The sequence below is a fragment of the Phyllobates terribilis genome, unplaced genomic scaffold, assembly GCF_046119375.1.
Source record: "Phyllobates terribilis strain yellow unplaced genomic scaffold, ASM4611937v1 Scaffold_11__3_contigs__length_659146591, whole genome shotgun sequence".
NCBI lineage: Eukaryota > Metazoa > Chordata > Amphibia > Anura > Dendrobatidae > Phyllobates > Phyllobates terribilis.
The window spans coordinates 7,343,722-7,362,693 of NW_027362771.1; the positions used below are offsets into that span (position 1 = coordinate 7,343,722).

Sequence of the window (18,972 nt, forward strand, 5' to 3'; positions counted from 1 at the left end):
TTATATTTACTAACACAAGCATAATATTGACAATTTAATTTTATTCTGAACAATAATAAAAAAGCCCTTAAATTTTATCAACGCAGGTGCTCAAACTGTTTTCCATTACAATTTGCACAGCTTTGAAGTCTGCCTCTTATGCTTCGACAAACTTTTTTGCACAAGTATCTTTGGATATTAATTTCTTGAAATGCATCTCTTATGTAATTTTTCAAATCACTGACACTTTTTGGTTTTCGACTATAAACTCTGTCCTTGAGTACTCTCCAAAAGAAAAAATCTATTGGGGTCAAGTCTGGTGAACGTGCCGGCCAATCAAGTGGGCCTCTTCGGCCAATCCATTTATTAGGAAATGTTTCATCAAGATACTCGCTGACTACTCTTGAATAATGTGGAGGGGCCCCATCATGTTGGAAATAAAGGTCATTTGAATTAGGCTGTTGCTGTAACTGGGGAACAACTTAATTCATTAGAATTTAGAGATACTTATCTCCTGTGACTGTTCCATAAAAAATATTGGTCCTAAACACCAAAATTTGAAATACCACCCCAAACATTGACACCAGGCTCATTTAGTTGTTGCTCTAATGTTAAATGCATGTTCTCATTATACCAGTAAATACAATTATGTCTGTCAATATGGCCGGATAATTTGAAAGAAGCTTCATCACTCCACATAATGTTATCTAAAATTACTGGATTTTCTTCAAGTTCATTAAGCATAATCTCACTAAAATGCAGCCGTCTGTCTGGATCATCCTCCAATAAACCATGAATTAGACGTGGACGATCAGCTTTCCACCCAATAGATTTCAGGATTCGCATGATAGAAGCTCGTGAAATTCCTAATTCCAAAGAGGCTCTTCTGGTGGACTTTTTTGGACTCTGAAAAAATGTTTCAGCAACAAGTTGTTTTATTATCTTCTGCACAGACTGTTTTGGGTCGACCAGTTTTTGGAGCATTAAGGATTGAGCCAGTGGCATTGAATTTGTCATGAATGCGGTAAATGGTTTGCCCCTTTGGGGCTTGAGTACCAAATGTTTCAACCCAATTTGCTCTAACGGTTTCAGCATTTTGAGATTTTCAATACTCTGTTAAAATCCATTTTCTTTGATCTGCATTTAAATTATTTGCCATTATGTGTTATCTGAATTATCTGAAAAGAAAACAGATTTGGGGGAGATCTATCTGAAAACTAGATCTGTGAAACTGGCTCAGTTGCCCTTAGCAACCAATCAGATTCAACCTTTCATTTTCCAAAGAATCTGTGAGGAATGAAAAGTGGAATCTGATTGGTTGCTAAGGGCAACTGAGCCAGTTTCACTTTACACCATGATTGATAAATCTCCCCCTTCATAACCTTATTACACTTTCTGTCCACCTACTTTTGGACAGCCCTGAATATATATACAGTACAGACCAAAAGTTTGGACACACCTTCCCATTTAAAGTTTTTTCTGTATTTTCATAACTATGAAAATTGTACATTCACACTGAAGGCATCAAAACTATGAATTAACATATGTGGAATTATTTACTTAACAAAAAAGTGTGAAACAACTGAAAGTATGTCTTATATTCTAAGTTCTTCAAAGTAGCCTCCTTTTGCTTTGATGACTGCTTTGCACACTCTTGGCATTCTCTTGATGAGCTTCAAGAGGTAGTCACCGGAAATGGTCTTCCAACAATCTTGAAGGAGTTCCCAGAGATGCTTAGCACTTGTTGGCCCTTTCGCCTTCACTCTGTGGTCCAGCTCACCCCAAACCATCACGATTGGGTTCAGGTCTGGTGACTGTGGAGGCCAGGTCATCTGGCGTAGCACCCCATCACTCTCCTTCTTGGTCAAATGGCCCTTGCACAGCCTGGAGGTGTGTTTGGAGTCATTGTCCTGTTGAAAAATAAATGATGGTCCAACTAAACGCAAACCGGATGGAATAGCATGCCGCTGCAAGATGCTGTGGTAGCCATGCTGGTTCAGTATGCCTTCAATTTTGAATAAATCCCCAACTGTGTCACCAGCAAAGCACCCCCACATCATCACACCTCCTCCTCCATGCTTCACGGTGGGAACCAGGCATGTAGAGTCCATCTGTTCACCTTTTCTGCATCGCACAAAGACACGGTGGTTGGAACCAAAGATCTCAAATTTGGACTCATCAGACCAAAGCACAGATTTCCACTGGTCTAATGTCCATTCCTTGTGTTCTTTAGCCCAAACAAGTCTCTTCTACTTGTTGCCTGTCCTTAGCAGTGGTTTCCTAGCAGCCATTTTACCATGAAGGCCTGCTGCACAAAGTCTCCTCTTAATAGTTGTTGTAGAGATGTGTCTGCTGCTAGAACTCTGTGTGGCATTGACCTGGTCTCTAATATGAGCTGCTGTTAACCTGCTATTTCTGAGGCTGGTGACTCAGATAAACTTATCCTCAGAAGCAGAGGTAACTCTTGGTCTTCCTTTCCTGGGGCGGTCCTCATGTGAGCCAGTTTCTTTGTAGCGCTTGATAGTTTTTGCAACTGCACTTGGGGACATTTTCAAAGTTTGCCCAATTTTTCGGACTGACTGACCTTCATTTCTTAAAGTAATGATGGCCACTCGTTTTTCTTTACTTAGCTGCTTTTTTCTTGCCATAATACAAATTCTAACAGTCTATTCAGTAGGACTATCAGCTGTGTATCCACCTGACGTCTGCACAACAAAACTGATGGTCCCAACCCCATTTATAAGGCAAGAAATCCCACTTATTAAACCTGACAGGGCACACCTGTGAAGTGAAAACCATTTCCGGTGACTACCTCTTGAAGCTCATCAAGAGAATGCCAAGAGTGTGCAAAGCAGTCATCAAAGCAAAAGGTGGCTACTTTGAAGAACCTTGAATATAAGACATATTTTCAGTTGTTTCACACTTTTTTGTTAAGTATATAATTCCACATGTGTTAATTCATAGTTTTGATGCCTTCAATGTGAATGTACAATTTTCAAAGTCATAAAAATACAGAAAAATCTTTAAATGAGAAGGTGTCCAAACTTTTGGTCTGTACTGTATGTATATATATATATATATATATATATATATATATATATATATATATATATATATATATATATATACATACAGGTGCATCTCACTAAATTAGAATATCATCAAAAAGTTAATTACAAAGTCATTACAGAGTGATCTATTTCAAGTGTTTATTTCTGTTAATGTTGATGGTTATGGCTTACAGCCAATGAAAACATAAAAGTCATTATCTCAGTAAATTAGAATACTTTATAGCAACAGCTTGAAAAATGTTTTTAAAATCCAAAATGTTGGCCTACTGAAATGTATGTTCAGTAAATGCACTTAATACTTGGTCAGGGCTCCTTTTGCATCAATTACTGCATAAATGTGGCTTGGCATGGAGGCGATCAGCCTGTGGCACTGCAGAGGTGTTATGGAAGCCCAGGTTGCTTTGATAGCAGCCTTCAGCTTGTCTGCATTGTTGGGTCTGGTGTCTCTCATCTTCCTCTTGACAATATCCCTGACAAGGTAAGGCGAGTTTACTGGCCAATAAAGCACAGTGATACTGTTGTTTTTCAACCAGGTATTGGTAATTTTGGCAGTGTGCACAGGTGTCAAGTCCTGCTGGAGAATGAAATTTCCATCTCCAAAAAACTTGTTGACAGAGAGAAGAATAAAGTGCTCTAAAATTTCCTGGTAGATGGCTGTGCTGACTTTGGTCTTGATAAAACACAGTGGACCTACACCAGCAGATGACATGGCTCCCCAAACCATCACTGATTGTGGAAACTTCACACTAGACCTCAAGCAGCTTGGATTGTGTGCCTCTCCACTCTTCCTCCAGACTCTGGGACGTTGATTTCCAAATGAGATGCAAAATTTACTTTCATCTGAAAACAACACCTTGGACAACTGAGCATCAGTCCAGGTCTTTTTCTCCTTGGCCCAGGTAAGATGCTTCTGGCGTTGTCTATTGGTCATGAGTGGCTTGACACAAAGAATGTGACACTTGTAGCCCATGTCCTGGATACGTCTATGTGTGGTGGCTCTTGACAATGACTCCAGCAGCAGTTCACTCTTTGTGAATCTCCCCCAAATTTTTGAATGGCCTTTTCTTAACAATCTTTTCAAGGCTGCGATTATCCCGGTTGCTTGTGCACCTTTTTATAACACACTTTTTCCTTCCACTCAACTTTCCATTAATGTGCTTGGATACAGCACTCTGTGCACAGCCAGCTTCTTTAGCAATGACCTTTTGTGGCTTACCCTCCTTGTGGATTGTCAATGACTGCCTTCTGTACATCTGTCAAGTCAGCAATCTTCCCCATGATTGTGGAGCCTACTGAAACAGACTAAGGGACCTTTTTAAACGAGTAGGAAGCCTTTGCGAGTGTTTTTTGTTAATTGTTCTAATTTACTGAGATAATGACTTTATTTTATTTTTTTTGTGTTTTCATTGTCTGTAAGCCATAATCATCAACATTAACAGAAATAAACACTTGAAATAGATCACTATGTTTGTAATGACTCCATATAATATATGAGTTTCACTTTTTGTATTGAAGAACTGAAATAAATTAACTTTTTGATGATATTCTAATTTTGTGAGATGTACCTGTATACAGTACAGACCAAAAGTTTGGACACACCTTCTCATTTAAAGATTTTTCTGTATTTTCATGACTATGAAAATTGTATATTCACACTGAAGGCATCAAAACTATGAATTAACACATGTGAAATTATATACTTAACAAAAAAGTATGAAACAACTGAAAATATGTCTTATATTCTAGGTTCTTCAAAGTAGCCACCTTTTGCTTTGATGACTGCTTTGCACACTCTTGGCATTCTCTTGATGAGCTTCAAGTGGTAGTCATCAGAAATGGTTTTCACTTCACAGGTGTGCCCTGTCAGGTTTAATAAGTGGGATTTCTTGCCTTATAAATGGGGTTGGGACCATCAGTTGTGTTGTGCAGAAGACTGGTGGATATTGTATTATGGCAAGAAAAAATCAGCTAAGTAAAGAAAAATGAGCGGCCATCATTACTTTAAGAAATGAAGGTGAGTCAGTCTGAAAAATTAGGAAAACTTTGAAAGTGTCCCCAAGTGCAGTTGCAAAAAACATCAAGCACTACAAAGAAACTGGCTCACATGAGGACCGCCCCAGGAAAGGAAGACCAAGAGTCACCTCTGCTACTGAGGATAAGTTTATCCGAGTCACCAGCCTCAGAAATCGCAGGTTAACAGCAGCTCAGATTAGAGACCAGGTCAAGGCCACAAAGAGTTCTAGCAGCAGACACATCTCTTCAACAACTGTTAAGAGCAGACTTTGTGCAGCAGGACTTCATGGTAAAATAGCTGCTAGGAAACCACTTCCAAGGACAGGCAACAAGCAGAAGAGACTTGTTTGGGCTAAAGAACATAAGGAATGGACATTATACCAGTGGAAATCTGTGCTTTGGTCTGATGAGTCCAAATTTGAGATCTTTGGTTCCAACCACCGTGTCTTTGTGCGACGCAGAAAAGGTGAACGGATGGACTCTACATGCCTGGTTCCCACCGTGAAGCATGGAGGAGGAGGTGTGATGGTGTGGGGGTGCTTTGCTGGTGAAACTGTTGGGGATTTATTCAAAATTGAAGGCATACTGAACCAGCATGGCTACCACAGCATCTTGCAGCGGCATGCTATTCTATCTGGTTTGCGTTTAGTTGGATCATCATTTATTTTTCAACAGGACAATGACCCCAAACACACCTCCAGGCTGTGTAAGGGCTATTTGACCAAGAAGGAGAGTGATGGGGTGCTACGCCAGATGACCTGGCCTCCACAGTCACCAGACCTGAACCCAATCGAGATGGTTTGGGGTGAGCTGGACCACAGAGTGAAGGCAAAAGGGCCAACAAGTGCTAAGCATTTCTGGGAACCCCTTCAAGATTGTTGGAAGACCATTTCCGGTGACTACCACTTGAAGCTCATCAAGAGAATGCCAAAATTTTGGTGTGTACTGTATATATATATATATATATATATATATATCTATATTGTATATAAAATGTGTATATGTATAAAAGACATAAAAAATACAGTAGTTATAAGCTATATTTTTATGTCAAGTCATAAAATTCCAAATGGGCAGGTTGTTATACTGTATATGGAACAGATGGCTGGCTACCTTTAAATTTCCCTGTACTATTGTTAATCAAGAAACATCTCAAGGGTATACACACAAAGAGCTAATGATACTGCAATTAAAATAACTATCTAGGCAAGCAAAATGCACATTGTGCATGAGATCATTATAATAAAATGCCATCTTTATGTCATACAAGTGGAAATGTAAGATATCACACTGAACCCTAGTGGCTCATATAAGTGAAGGAGATTAGGTGTACCTGTCCATTTTCACATTCTTGACTTTCAGTCAGTTCATATGGAGGTGCCACAAAATGCAGTTTGGATCTTGGGAAGCCGGGAATTATATTGCTCAGTTGAAATCCAAACATCACCAGCCAGCTTTGCACATCTGCAGAATGGACATAAAATATAATCGTCACTTAGTTTGTATATCTGCATATGATGAGGTGCTGTTTTGTAGATTTTATAGTCAAAGCTCCAGTGTCAGGGGAAGCTATTATCACTAGCTGCATCCTTTCAACTAATTTTGCATTGAATGGACATATTCAACATGAAGTTGCAGAACTGTTAGATAGGAAAAGACCAACTTACCATCCTTGTGAAATATTTTATTTCACAAACCTTTTTTTTTTCTTTTTTCTTTAGGAAAACATAGAAGTTGCACAATAATAATATTTTTTTCTTTGCTAGTAGCCAACAACATATAGCATGACTTTAAAGGACACCTCCACATGCAACTACCTTTAGTTGGTAGGTTATGAGAAACTTGTTTTCAGCATACACCATTTTGTCTTTATCTCAGCTTGGTAATAACTAGTGTCACATACTCATGCTTGTACCTCTTAAGCTGGTCCATTTCTTAGGAAGCTGTACCCATCAGAAATCTATGCGTGACTAGGAATGTCTTTAAGATACACCTGCATATGCATTTATAGCAAAATCTACTAGATAGTTGCACATTATAAAGGTTATCTTATAAACATAATTTATAGGAAAGGTGATAAATGAGCGATTGCTGAGACGCCCACTGATTATGAGAATGAGGTACCAAAATCTCCTGTGTGAATGAAGCATAACTGAGCATATATGACCACTGTTTCATTAACAATAACTATAATTCCACTTAGATAGTTAATGAAGCAGTGGCCACTAGTGATGAATGAGCATGCTCGTCACTACTCTTTACTCGCCCAAGCATCGCAGTGCCCGAGATGCTCGTTACTCGGCGAGTATTTTCTGAATGTTCAGCCGTGAGCTCAAGTCCCTGCCCCGCATATTTGGCGCATATTAGGCAGCCAATTAACATGCAGCGATTGCCTAACAGTCACTGTAATGCCTTAGCCATGTTAGCATTATAGTCATTGGCTAGCCGCATAGCGTCATTGGGTCTATTTAAGACCCGGGACCCTATGCTTATCACAGTCTACCCGTCAAACAGGCAGAGTAGGGAGAGGTGCTACTGGGCGAGGGAGATAATTGGCATTTATTTTAGGCTGGGATTCCACACCACTATTATTTATTTCATCTACTCCAACAGTCCTTGTAAGGGATCATTCTGATGAATATTAATACTGCTGTTAGCAATAGTTAGGCAGAGTTTGTGGAGACCTAGTATAGTACAGAGTAGGGTTCATTGCACATTCTTTCTGCTGCTGGGACTCATATCAATATCCCTAAATATCAGGGCTAATAATATTCTTTTTGCTCTTAATCCTGATAATTTTGTTGAAAAGCAATATAATACACCATTTCTACTGGTCCATTTGCTTGTTAACAGCATACAGCCAGATTTGGTTGATTTAAATAGCATTGCTGTATTGTGCAAGCAGAGAAACTTGTCCATCATCTCAGGTGATCAAATATTACTGGGGTAATAATCGTGAAATTTTTTGCAAGCTGCAAAATATTTTACTCCATTTAAAGTGTGCCAGTTGTGCCTTCAAAACATATCCAGACTTGGCCGCTGACCAAAAGCATCGCTATACCGCCACTGCATAAAATCTTGGTCATCAGACGTGATCAAATATTACTGCGGCAATAATCGTGAAATTTTTTGCAAACTGCAAAATATTATACTCCATTTAAAATGAGCAAGGCACGTGGTAAGGGACGGGGAAGTAAATTTGATGCTGATGGTGCACACAGAGGCCGAGGCTGTGGGCAAGGTGAAACTGTGCCTGCTGCAGGAGCACAACAAGCATCTACATAATTTCAACCTAGCTTCATGTCCCACTTTCTAGCGGGCCGTGGAACAACACTCTTGAAGCCAGACAAGTGTGAAATGGTTTTTGGTCGGATAGCAGTTTGCTGCCACCACCACCCTGTCTTCCACATGGTCCAGTCTCAGTAGCCATGAGTCTGGACCACATATTCCTCACCCTGATCCTGTTTCCACCTACCATGCCAAGTGCCTGGAGACAAGGGATCCCACACTTGAACACTCTGAAGAGCTGTTCCATTCTTAGATTCTGGCCTCTCGCCCAGCTCGCTTCAAGCAGGACATGAGGAGAATGCATATAGCGATACCTTAATATTTGAGCAGCCACAGACACAAGAAGACAATGGTAGGAAAGTGCAACTACTATCGCAAGAGTTGGATAATGATTAGACACAATTGCCAGAAAGTCAGGAGGAGAACCAGGGTGCATACAGGGTGGAAGATGAGGTAGTGGAGGATGAAGTCACTGACTCAACCTGGGAAGGTGACATATATAGTGAGGACAGCAGCGCAGAAGGGGAGGGAGCCAAAGCACCACAACAGGTAGGAATAAGCAATGGGGTGGCCACAGACAGAAGGCGGGCAACTGTTCCCCCAGAACACTAACACAAGGGAAGTTGCCAGTCCAACTGTTAGGTCTTCCCGAGTCTGGCACTTTTTTAAAGACTGTCCAGTTAACCGAAAAAAGACCATTTGCAACATCTGCCATGCCAGCATCAGCATGGGCAGCAAAATTACCAGCTTGACCACCACAATCATGCTCAGGCACATGACAGCAAAGCACCAGAGTAGTTGGGCCAAACGCGAGGGTCCAGAAACAGTGTCTGTGGGTGACACCACTGCCTGTTCCGCTGTTGTGCGTGCATGCCAATCCCCTGTATATGATGGAGGAGAAGATGCCTCCCACCCTGCACCTGTCGTTGCACACTTGCAACCACCACCATCAGCAACCACGTCCATGCCCTTGTCCCAGAGCAGTGTTCAGTTGTCCCTGTCCTTGGAACCCAAGGGCAAATATGCTGCCATCCACCCACAGGTCACAATACTAAACTGGCATATCTCCAGACTGCTTGCACTGGAATTGTTGCCTTTTAGGCTTGTGGAGACAGAAGCTTTCCAAAACCTCATGGTGGTGGCTGTCCCTCCGTGCTCAGTTCCCAGCCGCCACTATTTCTCCCGGTATGCAGTCCCTGCCTTACACAGGCACGTGTCCCAGAACATTACCTGTGCCCTCACCACACAGTTACTTGGAAGGTCCACCTAACCACCGACAAGTGGACATGTGCTTGTGGCCAGGGATAGTACATTTCACTGACGGCACACTGGGTTAATATTGTGGAAGCCGGGACCCAGTCGAACCCTGGGATGGAACACATTCTCCCGATGCCAAGGATTGCAGGCCCTAGATCAATCAGGGTTGCCCATTCTACAGCTCCTGTACCTCCTCCTCCTCCTTCAGCCTCCATCTCCGAAACCGCCACAACAGTCGGAACCTGGAAGCACTGCAGCACTGCCTCAGCCAAGCGGCAACAGGCTCTCCTGAAGCTAATCTGCTTAGGTGACAAACCACACACAGCTGCAGAGTTGTTGAAAGTTGTAACAGAGCAGGCAGATCTGTGGCTCTCACCCCTGAACCTACAGCCAGGCATGGTCGTGTGTGACAATGGCCAGAACCTGGTGGCGGCTCTGAAGCTTGGCAACCTCGCACACAAACCATGACTGGCCCATGTGCTCAACTTAGTTGTTCAGCGGTTTTCTCAAAACCTACCTTGATCTGCCTGAGCTGCTTGTGACAGTACGCCACATGTGTGCCCATTTCCAAAAGTCAGCTACAGCTCCCGCCGCCCTGACAGTGCTTCAGCAGTGTTTGAAGCTTCCAGCTCACCAACTGGTGATTTGTGAGCAGCAGAGGGCAGTTGTTGAGTACCAGCTTCAACACGCCAGTCATTATACCGGTCAGCCTCCGCACATAAGAGCTGATGACGGCGCATGCGCCATTTAATTCCGATTCCAGGGACATCATTTAGACATCTACAATGCAGGACGCATGCGCACGCATCACCCTCAAAACTGATACATTCACGCTGACATCATGGACACACTTCATTTCGCCCTCTTGGAACACAGATTTCTGGTAATTGAACCGCAAAGAGTGGCCCGGATATTGCATCATGACCCCCGCCCCCATGCATGACATACACCATTCCTTCCTTTTTTAAACCATGTGCACTCTATGAACACTACCCCCTGACGAAGGACGGTGGTCCGAAACGCGCGTCGGGGTATACGTTGCACAGTCGGCTACTAACATACAGGTATGTCATGGTAAGTCTAGAGACACCAAATGAGATTAGCCTTTCCTCCTTCTCCTCCTTACTTTTAGGGCATGCTTTTTTCCAGCGCTGTCAGTTTTGGAGATATATGTTAGTGCACACACTCGTGAGGCACCTTGTGTGATATATACATTGGATTATGGATTTTGACATTTTTGCATGAGATTGCATTGAATTTCCTACCTATGTGTTGTGCATCGATCTATCCCCTTTTCTAGCTGTGTCTGGCGACATGAGTCCGGACTAATTTAAAGCATAACATCTAGAATCATTTGTATGTACTTACTTATATTAAGGAGGAGCGGATGGACAATGAGGCATGTCTATGATAGGACAGATTGCTATATATATATGTATATATATATATGTATATATATATATATATATATATATATATATATATATATATGTCAAAAAAAGTGACCAGCACAACCCAAATGTGAACAGGTGCAAGCTGCAGAAACTGCATAAGATATATAAAAAGAATGCGCAGCAGCACTCCATTATGGCCAAGATACATAAAGACAATAAAACCATTTAATTTAAACTGTGTTATTACTCAATAAGCTTTACTTACAAAAAAGTATTACATATTACTATAGGAGGTGGGAACTGCCTCCTGTTTGACCTTGCACTCCCCCCATTTAACCAGCAGGTGATGTATATTCTATTCTACCAGCCCATTTTAATTGTAGGTGTTTTAGCCCAGAAGTGACATGTTCTGTCCAGAGTTATAGGCTTGTAGCCCAAGAGAGGCATGTAGGCAGAGTAGTACCCATCAGATGGGAGGTCACCTTGCAGCGGTTGATGGACACACATGAATTGGCCAATTTATGCGCTAAGAACCTCCATTTTTTGTAAGTAAAGCTTATTGAGTAATAATACAGTTTAAATTAAATGGTTTTATTGTCTTTATGTATCTTGGCCATAATGGAGTGCTGCTGCGCTTTCTTTTTATATATCTTATGCAGTTTCTGCAGCTTGCACCTGTTCACATTTGGGATGTGCTGGTCAGTTTTTTTGACATATTACTATAGGAGGTGGTAACTGCCTCCTGTTTGACCTTGCACTCCCCCCATTTAACCAGCAGGTGATGTATATTCTATTCTACCAGGCCATTTAAATTGTAGGTGTTTTAGCCCAGAAGTAACATGTTCTGTCCAGAGTTATAGGCTTGTAGCCCAAGAGAGGCATGTAGGCAGAGTAGTACCCATCAGATGGGAGGTCACCTTGCAGCGGTTGATGGGCACACATGAATTGGCAAATTTATGCGCTAAGAACCTCCATTTTTTTGTAAGTAAAGCTTATTGAGTAATAACACAGTTTAAATTAAATGGTTTTATTTTCTTTATGTATCTTGGCCATAATGGAGTGCTGCTGCGCTTTCTTTTTATTTATATATATATATTTGTCTGCCTTTTAAGCTAATTGCCAATCATGCATTATTTATGAATGTACTATACGTCACGTGCTGCGCACTTATTTCTTTCCTTTTTGTATGGTGTACAATTTTTTCTATTTAATAAAGGTATTTTACTATTTATTTATTATACTCTGCTGTTTTCTACTGGCCTAGGGACCATATGTTCGGTTGTTCTCCTTTTTCACATAAGAGCTGATGAGTGGGCATGGGTGTCTGACATCTGTGCCCTCCTCCAAAACTTTCAGGACTTGACCAAGATGGTGAGCGACGATGACGCCATAATTAGCATCACCATCCTGCTTCTCTGTCTACTGAAACACTCTCTTCACAATTAAAGAGGAGGCTTTGCAGGCGGGGCAAGGAACTATACAGGGTGGTGCTACATAGCCCAGCCTCATCTCATCTCAATGCGGGGTGATAATGAGGAGGAGGAACGGAAAAGGAGCTGGTTTCCTGCAATACAGATGGTACCAACCATACCACATTCACCCTGTCTGTTCATCGTGGATGGCCTGAAGATGAGGAGGGAGGAGAGGGAGAATGAAGAGGAGGAGAATGAGGAGGAGAACATGGTGTCACTCAAGGTGTGGGAATGACTTAGTGCAACGCAAAGGGAAGAGGGAAAGGGAGCCCAGACACTAGGGAGAGGGGAGAGTGGAGACTTCCTAGGCTGATCTAATATCACCCTGCCTCCACTAACATCCCAATATTGGTTCTTCCCTAATCGCTGAACGCATATCTTGCACTGTATTTCCCTGGCGTTAGGTCCTGGCTAGGGAAGGGAGGGGGATGAGCGCTAGTCAATCCCTACTGACAACTAATGGCAACAAAGGGGAACACACAAGGGAAGATAGCTTAGCTTTAAATCGACTTCAGAGAGATGAACACCAGTCCTCATAGCTCCAGAGAGGAATAAGTAATGCACTTGCTCCGAGCCTTCACAAGGGGTAATGTGAGTATCACCGGCATCTTCCTCTAGCAGACAGCAGGTATTTATACATCCAGGCTAGGGTGTTAATTAGCAAGAGGAAGGTAGTTGCTGGGTCCTAGAGAGACAGCCTCTAAGATGGTGTCTGTAATGCCAAACAAAGATCTCCTGCAACCAACTGCAGGATGACTGTTTGTCACTTCTGACACACCCGTGACAGTACCCCCCCCCCCTCTACAAGTGGCCAATCTGGACACTCAGGACCAGATTTCTCAGGACAAGAGGTGTGGAATGAACGAACCAACCTGGGAGTGTTCACCTCTGATGCTGAAACCCACATCCTCGCCTCTGGACCATAATCCTTCCAGTGCACCAATTATTGTAGAGACCGACGTTGCAAAAGAGAATATACAATCCTTGAAATCTGGAACTCCAGATTACCATCAACCATTACTCGGGGCAGTGGTAGAGGTGAGGGCTCAAGAGGTTCCACATACATCTTGAGTAAGAACCTGTGAAACATGTTGTGGACGCTTCTGGGTTAATGATGGCAGGTATTTATAGGGACCAATAAACCTAGGTCCCAGCTTCCAAGAAGGAACTTTCATTCTTATATTCCTAGTAGACAACCATACAATGTCATTCACATTCAGGTCTGGACTTGGCAAGTGTTTTGTCAGCCATACGTTCATACCTTTCTCCCATGATCTTTAAATTACTCAGAACACCCTGCCATACCGAAGAGAGCGAATAAGTAAACCATTTCTTTTCAGGAACTCCAGAAGCTCCTTCCCCACTAAAGGTACCAAACTGTGGGTGATAAACATAAGAACCGAAGAATGGTGACCTGCCAGTGGATTCTTGATGATGATTATTAATAGCAAATTCTGCCAGGGTTAAGTAGAATACCCAATCCTTCTGATTTTCGGAGATGAAACACCTGAGACAGGTCTCCAAATTCTGATTGACACGCTCGGTCTGTCCTTTCGATTGAGGGTGGAAAGCAGAGGAAAAGGACAGCTGCACCTCCAGTCGAGAACAGAATGCCTTCCAGAACTTGGAAACAAACTGGGTCCCTCGATCTGACATCACATCAGAGGGAACCCAGTGAAGCTTCATGATAGAGTGATGAGCGAGCATGTTCGCTACTGCTCGGTGCTCGCCCAAGCATCTCACTGCTCGGCGCTCGCCGAGTATTTCCAGGGTTGCTCGGCGGGAGTTCGGACCTCCTCCCTGCATCTTTGGCGCTCTTTTGAGCACCAATGAACATGCAGGAATTGACTGCCACTCACTGTAATGCTGTAGCCATGTTGGTTGTGGCATTACAGTGATTGGCTGGCCGCTCAGCGTCATCAGGTCTATATCAGACCTGGCGCCGACATGCTCGTCACAATCACTCCGGAATCAGACAGTGTAGGGAGAGCTGCTGCTGAGCTAAGGAGAGATTTGCTTGTTTCTAGTTAGTGTAGGTGTACCAAACTATATTAGAGACACATATCCATCTCAACAAAGAGTCCTTCTGAGGACTAATCCATCTGCAGAGATATCAGGCTGGCAGTGTATATAGGCAGGCAGGCAGTGTATATAGCAGACTGAAGTGCATATAGCACAAGAGGCTTCGTTCCAGTTCTGTCTGCTCCTGCTGTTATATTTATAAAAATAGGCCCAGGTCTTAGGGGCCAGGAATATTTTTTTTTTGGATCTTAATCCTCATTATTTGCTTAAAAAGCAATCCAGAGAACATAGTTATTCTGCACCATTTGCTTGTTGGCACTGCAGAATACAGCCAGGTCCTTTCCATATTACAGTGCTAAAAATCCAGCTATTTAAAACTGTGTTTTCTCTGTTACACGGATCACATATACATTTTCAGAAAATACTGCCATTTCTGGCCTCCATTCAATTTTTTTTTCAGTGTTTCAGCAAAGTTTTTGACACCGGTTTGCTGTTCAAAATAGTTAGCTACAGGCCAGGTATTTAAAACTGCGTTTTCTCCGTCACACGGATCACATATACATTTTCAGTAAATATTGCCATTTCTGGCCTCCATTAAATTTTTTTTTCAGTGTGTCAGTGAAGCAATTGACACCAGATTGCTGTTCAAAATAGTTACCTACAGGCCAGGTATTTAAAACTGTGTTTTCTCCGTCACACGGATCACATATACGTTTTCAGAAAATACTGCCATTTCTGGCCTCCATTAAATTTTTTTTTCAGTGTGTCAGTGAGACAATTGACACCAGATTGCTGTTCAAAATAGTTACCTACAGGCCAGGTACTTAAAACTCCTGAAGCTAATCTGCTTAGGTGACAAACCACACACAGCTGCAGAGTTGTTGAAAGTTGTAACAGAGCACGCAGATCTGTGGCTCTCACCGCTGAACCTACAGCCAGGCATGGTCGTGTGTGACATTGGCCGGAACCTAGTGGCGGCTCTGAGGCGAGGCGAGCTCACACACATACCATGCCTGGCCCATGTGCTTAACCTCATGGTTCAGCGGTTTCTCAAATCCTACCCGGAGCTGCCGGATCTGCTTGTTAAAATACGTCGCCTGTGTGCCCATTTTAGAACGTCACCTACAGCTTCCGCCGCCCTTGCCGTGTTTCAGAAGCGTTTGCAGCTTCCAGCTCACAGACTGGTATATGATGTCCCCATGCATTGGAACTCTACACTGCAGATGTTGGGAAGGATTTGTGAGCAGAAGAGGGCAGTTGTTGAGTACCAGCATCAACAAGGCTGTCGTTGTTCAGTTCAGACTCCACACATAAGACCTCAGGAGTGGACATGGATGTCAGACATATGTACCATCCTCCAAAACTTTGAGGACTCCAAGATGGTGAGCGGCGATAACGCCATAATTAGCGTCACCATCCCGCTTCTCTGTCTTCTGAAATGCTCTCTTCTCACAATGAAAGAGGATACATTGCAGGCGCAGCACGATGAGATGGAGCAAGGAACCATACAGAGTGATTACACACAGCCCAGCCTCATCTCATCCCAACGTGGATTGGGTAAATAAGGAAGAGGAGAAGGAAGAACAGCAGGTAGTTTCATGCGCTATAAACAGTACTACCTGCACAACTGTCATACCGTCCGTTCAGCGTGGATGGACAGAGCGGAGGAGGAGGAGGAGAGCATGATCTGTCATCCTCTTGGTCAGGACACGGAAGTCTTGCCTGTTAGCAGTCTGGCATGCAGTTTATGTTACGCTACCTTTCCCATGACCCTCGTGTTCTCAAAATTTTGGGTGAAAATCAATACTGGTTGGTGACACTTCTAGACCCACGCTACAAGGAGAACTTTATATCTCTTATTCCTGAGGCGGACAGGTCTACAAAAATGGGGCAGTACCAGAAGGCCCTTGTTGCGGAACTATTAACAATATTCCCATCTGAAAACGCTGGCGGCAGAGGTCACAGTTCGTTGGACAACCAAGGAGTACAGGCGAGAGAGAAACAAATGCAATCCAGCAGGGGCAGGGGAACACTCTCAAAGTTCTAGGACAGTTTTCTCAGACCCTCCCATCGCACAGGCCCTGAGGTGCGGGGTACTCTCACAAGGAGTGCAAAGTTTGGGAAGATGCTGAGAGAGTACCTTGCCAACCGTACCAACGTCCTCCGTGATCCCTCTATGCCTATTTATTATTGGGTATCCAAGCTGGATACGTGGAATCAACTGGCTCTCTACGCCTTGGAGGTCCTGGGCAGCCCTGCCGCTAGCGTTTTATCAGAGCGGGTTTTTAGTGCCGTTGGTGGAATTATAACTGATAAGGGCATCTGCCTGTCAACTGAAAATGCTGACAGGCTGACTCTTATAAAAATGAACAAGGGCTGGATTGGGCCAGACTTCTCAACACCACCGAATGATAGCAGCGTAACATAAACTCAAATCCAGTGTCTTTTTTTGGGAGGTGTATTCCCATGCACTTCTTCACACCCACACATGTGTATACGCTTCCTGATTTTGGCTATTTGCTCTTGTCCTCCTCCTTCTCCCCATCCTCATCCTCCACCACCATATCACCAGGGTGACCGTGGTTCGTGATGCAACACCCACATAATTTTTTTAAAGGGAGTTTATGATGCCCGTAAAAAAAAATAATTATACAGTATGTTCATGTATACCCCCCAGGGGTAAATGGTTACTTATTGCATGGGCGTTACAAGTATAGGAGACCTGGTCCTTTCTAATGGGAACATTTTTATAATGAGGCCCTCTAAGTTTTTTCCAGGGGCATTAGAGTGCCTCCCAATTTTTGGCAGCCCTTGCATTCAATGAATGGGCCAACACTATGGGAGACCCTCTCCTTTCTAATGAGAATTTGTAGTTACTTTGGCCCTGCTCTATGTGTCTTTAAATTCTCAGAGGGGTTTTTCCTATATTTGGTCAGCAGTTGGACTCACTGCATACTGCATAGTTTACTTTAATAGAACATTTGAGAACATTTGAAACAAAACTTTTTTAAACTTTTGAAAAAAAGAAAAAAAAAATTGGAAGATAGGAGACCCTATCCTTTCTAATGGGAATTTGTCATTACTGTGGCCCGGCTCTATGTGTCTTTAAATTCTTAGTGGGGTTTTTCCTAAAATTGGTCAGCCGTTGGACTCACTGCATACCCTATAACTGTATAGCAGACCCTTTCCTTTCTAATGGGAACATGTCGTACATGTTACTGTGGCCCTGCTGTATGTGTCTTTAAATTCTTAGTGGGGTTTTTCCTAAAATTGTTCAGCCCTTGGACTCACTGCATACCTTATAACTGTATAGCAGACTCTCTCCTTTCTAATGGGAATTTGTCATTACTGTGGCCCTGCTCTATGTGTCTTTAAATTCTTAGTGGGGTTTTTACTAAAATTGGTCAGTTGTTGGACTCCTTGCATACCCTATAACTGTATAGCAGACTTGCTCCTTTCTAATGGGAATTTTTCGTTACTGTGGCCCTGCTCTATGTGTCTTTAAATTCTTAGTGGGGTTTTTACTAAAACTGGTCAGCCGTTGGACTCACTACATACCCTATAACTGTATAGCAGACCCTCTCCTTTCTAATGGGAACATGTCGTACTTGTTACTGTGGCCCTGCTGTATGTGTCTTTAAATTCTTAGTGTAGTTTTTCCTAAAATTGTTCAGCCCTTGGACTCACTGCATACCTTATAACTGTATAGCAGACTTTCTCCTTTCTAATGGGAATTTTTCGTTACTGTGGCCCTGCTCTATGAGTCTTTAAATTCTTAGTGGGGTTTTTCCTAAAACTGGTCAGCCGTTGGACTCACTACATACCCTAAAACTGTATAGCAGACCCTCTCCTTTCTAATGGGAACATGTCGTACTTGTTACTGTGGTCCTGCCCTATGGGTCTTTAAATTCTTAGTGGGGTTTTTCCTAAATTTGGTCAGCCGTTGGACTCACTGCATACCTTATAACTGTATAGCAGACTCTCTCCTTTCTAATGGGAGTTTGTCGTTACTGTGGCCCTGCTCTATGTGTCTTTAAATTCTTAGCGGGGTTTTTCCTATATTTGGTCAGCCAGTGGACTCACTGCATACCCTATAACTGTATAGCAGACTCTCTACTTTCTAATGGAAATTTGTCATTACTGTGGCCCTGCTCTATGTGTCTTTAAATTCTTAGTGGGTTTTTTCCTAAAATTGGTCAGCCATTGGACTCATTGCATACCCTATGACTGCATAGCAGATCCTCTCCTTTCTAATGGGAAAATGTCGTACTTGTTACTGTGGCCCTGCTCTATGTGTCTTTAAATTCTTAGTGGGGTTTTTCCTAAATTTGGTCAGCCGTTGCATTCACTGCATACCCTATAACTGTATAGCAGACCTTCTCCTTTCTAATGGAAACGTGTCGTACTTGTTATTGTGGCCCTGCTCTATAAGTCTTTAAATTCTTAGTGGGGTTTTTCCTATATTTGGTCAGCCGG

General features: G+C 42.8%; 1 protein-coding gene across 11 annotated transcripts in view; it reads right to left on the reverse strand.

Annotated features, from left to right (window-relative positions):
* TENM2 (teneurin transmembrane protein 2) overlaps window positions 1–18,972 on the reverse strand; it is a 2,544,132-nt gene that overhangs the window by 32,922 nt on the left and 2,492,238 nt on the right. For all 11 annotated transcript variants that reach the window (XM_073651122.1, XM_073651120.1, XM_073651119.1 and 8 more), the window contains one exon: window positions 6,397–6,527. In XM_073651122.1, coding sequence (XP_073507223.1) covers window positions 6,397–6,527 — 131 coding nt within the window. The remainder of the gene's footprint in view (window positions 1–6,396; window positions 6,528–18,972) is intronic.